The 3,787-nt window shown below is 53.2% G+C and overlaps 1 protein-coding gene across 1 annotated transcript; it reads right to left on the bottom strand.

The window, feature by feature from the left end:
* Nucleotides 1–263: 263 nt before the first annotated feature.
* Nucleotides 264–3,440, bottom strand: SHISA3 (shisa family member 3). Its single transcript, XM_054990656.1, has 2 exons — nucleotides 3,173–3,440; nucleotides 264–718 (listed from the first exon to the last, which is right to left on the bottom strand). The coding sequence occupies exons 1-2, from the start codon at nucleotides 3,438–3,440 to the stop codon at nucleotides 264–266; spliced, it is 723 nt and encodes a 240-aa protein (XP_054846631.1).
* Nucleotides 3,441–3,787: the final 347 nt, after the last annotated feature.

Below are 3,787 nucleotides of genomic sequence, written 5' to 3' on the forward strand. Positions count from 1 at the left end.
CTCCGCTCACATTAGAAGTATAGCTTTATGTATGCGCTCCCAAGAGCAAGACTTTAGTTTGCAATGTATTTTCACCGATGACCCTCATGTAAGGGTGCTGCAATTCAGAACATTTAAATGACAAGCATATGCAATTTTAAAGGGGCAACTCACCCATTCAGAGTTTTGAATCCCATGACCAGAGAATACATCAGTATATAGAGCGGAAGTTATTTGTGCTTCTCTATGAATCCAGTGTTTTTTAGTTTTTTTCACAAAATATTTCAAGTCAGACTAAAATCTGGCACGCTCTTTCCATTTAAAGATGGCTCAGAATGGTTAGGGTAGGAAAAATACGGGGACGACAACAAAAATCCAGAAGGCTGAGAGAGGTGGACAGAGTGACCCATCTGTAGACAGCCCGATGAGTAAGGCGAGGGCAAAGAAGCTATGATGCACGCCGACTCTGGTCTGGCAAATGAAAACCTGCAGATGGAACCCCCCGTGGGACTTGAGTTGGTTGCAGTACTGGATTGTCGCGAGGGAGTCCTTAAGCTCGTGGAGGTCAGGATCATTGGCAGAGTCTCCATCTGGTAGCTCTGGAGAGAGAATCGGACCGGCTGCTGCAAAGTTTGCTTAGGCCTGAGACACGTACAGCAATAGACTGCAACCAGAGAGCCCACAAAAATGAAGGCAATAAATATCGATCCGACGATAAGAAACGGCACGTAGACTGGTTCTGAGAAAAGAAGAGGCGGGGGGGAATGAAGACAAGTCAAAATTACGAAAAACCCAATTTATATTCCCTGCAGATACAAAGATGAATTTGTCAAAAGATTATGATGTTCTTTAAAAACGTTAACCTCAATTCACACGAGTAACTCATTTACACAATTTAGATGAGATCCTCCGGCTAATTCAAAAGAAATAAAGAACTTCTAGCTCCTGACAAGCACAAATGTGCCTGCAGTTTCTCAGGCTCAGCTGTATCTGGTCGAACCCTTTATGTTCTAGGTATGGAACAAAATTCCCAATTGGTTAAATCTATTCTCAACCTTCTTTGAAAGTTTTCACTTTTATCATCTGCTCTGATGCTTCCATCGGTGTTTTACTGTGGGCACGACGTACAACTTAAGTCAGTCTACACAGAATTTCCTAAGAATTTTAATATTAGTATAATGCAAATTAGGCCTCTTTATCATGCCATTTATCAGCAATAATGTTTTTCATATTTATTCCTTCTCCTACTCTTCTTACCTTGTTGGGGCAGCAGAATGGTTTACAATTATCCTAACGAACATTTTTGTAGAACTCAAAAGTTTACCTCACTGCTTTGGAATATTTAATTGGTCCCAAGAAAATGTATATTGCTATTCCAGTATGCATTTTTTCCCCTTATGGACCTATATGGAGTGGTTCCACACAAGAACTTTTTTGTACTGCTGAAAGATTCCTTTTTCGCATTCAGCTGCAAGCAGAGCTGAAACGGGGGTTCCCAGAAGCACTTAATAATATGGTACTTTCTACATTAAACAAAATCTCTTTATGTACAATCCTACTGTTTTTCTCAGAAGTAACTTCCATCAGCAAATGCCCTCCTCTTCCCCCCCCCCTGCGTTTTTCCTTTTGCTCCTTTATTTTAAGTCTGATGGATTGTGTCCCAATTTCTCTGTTAATAATGGTCATCTTTTGTTCCTTTAAGTCCTTTTTTGTCTTACAGTAAACCAAAGTCATTGATCATATTTTATTGTTTAAGACCGTAATAGTAAGATTACAAAATAACGATTTCTTAAAAAATTTAAATGGTGGAGACTGAAAAAAGCAGAACTGTCCTTAAGTACCACAAACAAAGATCCTGCAAACTGAAGGGAAAGAAATTCAGTAGGAAGGTGAAGAGGTGAGAGTTTAAGGGACATTATTCCAAGGAAGCACTGTCCGCATGAAACAGACTGGTGCTGTAGTTGCAAGATTTTAAAAAATCATCAAAAATCAAGTCTGAAAAAGGTAACAGAAAATACTAAACTGCAACAGGTTGACGGACGTCATCTGAATTCTCCTGAACATGAACAAATCCTGGACAGTTTCTCATTAAATGGCTTGTATTAAGCAGTTTAAGATTTCATTTTAGTAACACCTACTCGGTGGTTTTTAAACTGCATGCCCCCTATAACTTAGAGAATCCATTTTCCTGAAAACTGGCAACCAGAAAAGATACTGTAACCTGATGCTTCGTTTTACTTTGTGCAAAATGCATTATAATTTTCGGGTGGGGGTGGGGATTTGCACATTAAAGTTATACAAATAGAGCGTGTGTGACTTTTTTGACTAGTCACACAAAACTGTCCCAAGGTCTATTTTCTAACCAAATCTCCAAAGAAGTTCCAAGCAAGAGCTTGGACGGGAAGCGTTTAAAGTCCTGCCTGGGGAGGCGCGAGTAAGAGCCGTCACGAAGGACCTGCTGGACGTTCGCCGCCCCCTCGGCCGCCCGCCCTGCCAAGCGCAGCCCCGGAGCTCCGCTGTTAGCGCCGCGACGAAAGGAGCGGCCTCCGGGGCGACCCCCGCGGACTCGGGCGGCCTTTTCGCCGAGCCTCGGGAGCCTGCTCGGGGTTGCAGCCGGGACGTGGCTGAGGGGCCCGGAGGCGGTCTGGGCTTCCACCTCTGCGGACCTGCCGAGCCGCCAGCCTGGGCCGCCCGGCAAAGTGGGGCGGGCCTGGCGAGAACCGGCGGGCCGGGCGGCATCCCGCGAGCTCCGGGGGGTCGGAAGAGCTCCGGGGGGTCCGTTTCCCGCTTCGCAGCCCTCGAGAGAACCCCTCCCGGGGGCGCCTCGGGCGGGGGGCCCTGCCTGCCCGGCCACCTTCGCGCTCCCCCTTCCCAGCAGGAAGGCCCGTCGGCAGGAGGGCCGCCGGGGCGCGCGGAGCCGTCCTCCCGCGGAAGACGCGCCCGCCCGCCTGGGGATGCTGTCCCAGCGGGCGGCGAGGGCTTGCTCCGGGACGGGCCGCGCGGAGCACTGCGAAGCGCGCCTCCCGCAGCCCTCGCCCCATCGCAGAGGCCCGCCGAGGCCGCGGGAGCCCCGCTGCGAGCCCCTCGCTGGAACCCGGCGGGCCGGCCACGGGGAAGGCGCCGCTCGACCGCCGCGCGCCAGCCCGCCCGCCCAGTCCGGCCCGCCGCAGACGCGGCCCGCTCCCCTACTCACGGGCGGCGGCGGGCGGCGGGCCGGGCGGGCGGGGGTCGGTGCAGGCGCCCTGCTCCAGGCGCGCCTCGGCGGCGGCGCAGCAGTAGCGCAGGGCGCAGGAGCCGCAGCAGAGGGTGGCGTCGGGGCCGTCGAAGCGCTCCGGGCAGGGGAAGCCCTCGAAGGGCCTGCCGCGCGCGTCCACCCCGCCGTGGCAGTACTCGCCGCCCGCGCCCGCGCGCCACGCCAGGCAGCAGCCCAGCAGCACGCCGCGCAGCCACGCCGCGCCCATGGCGCCCCTCCGCGCACTGCCCGCCCGCCCGCGCCGCGCCGCGCCTGGGCTGCGCCGGGCGGCCCCTCCTCTCGGCTCTGCCCGCTGCGGGCCGCCGACTGCCCGCCCGCCCGCCTCCCCAACGGCGCCCCCCTCTCGCCTTTGCTGCCGTCGGGCGGGCTGCCCCTTCGGCCTCGTGCCAGACGCGCCTTTAACTCTCGTCGCGTCTTTTCCATTCCGCTTCCCTCGCGAAGTCTCCAGGCTTGTTACACAATTTGTTCTTGTGTATGAATTTAGATCTTCGTACCCCACCATCTCCCCCCCCCTCCCCGGGTCTCCTCACATCTCCAAAGCTAAGCAGGTTAGTT

Source organism: Eublepharis macularius, chromosome 10, assembly GCF_028583425.1.
Source record: "Eublepharis macularius isolate TG4126 chromosome 10, MPM_Emac_v1.0, whole genome shotgun sequence".
NCBI lineage: Eukaryota > Metazoa > Chordata > Lepidosauria > Squamata > Eublepharidae > Eublepharis > Eublepharis macularius.

What these genes read in the sequence shown, in the direction of transcription:
- SHISA3 (XM_054990656.1), bottom strand. Translation starts at nt 3,440, where the DNA reads ATGGGCGCGGCGTGGCTGCGCGGCGTGCTGCTGGGCTGCTGCCTGGCG. An exon ending in CCCGCCGCCCGCCGCCGCCC is followed by an intron (nt 719 to 3,172) that starts GTGAGTAGGGGA and finishes TTCTTTTCTCAG; the next exon opens with AACCAGTCTACGTGCCGTTT.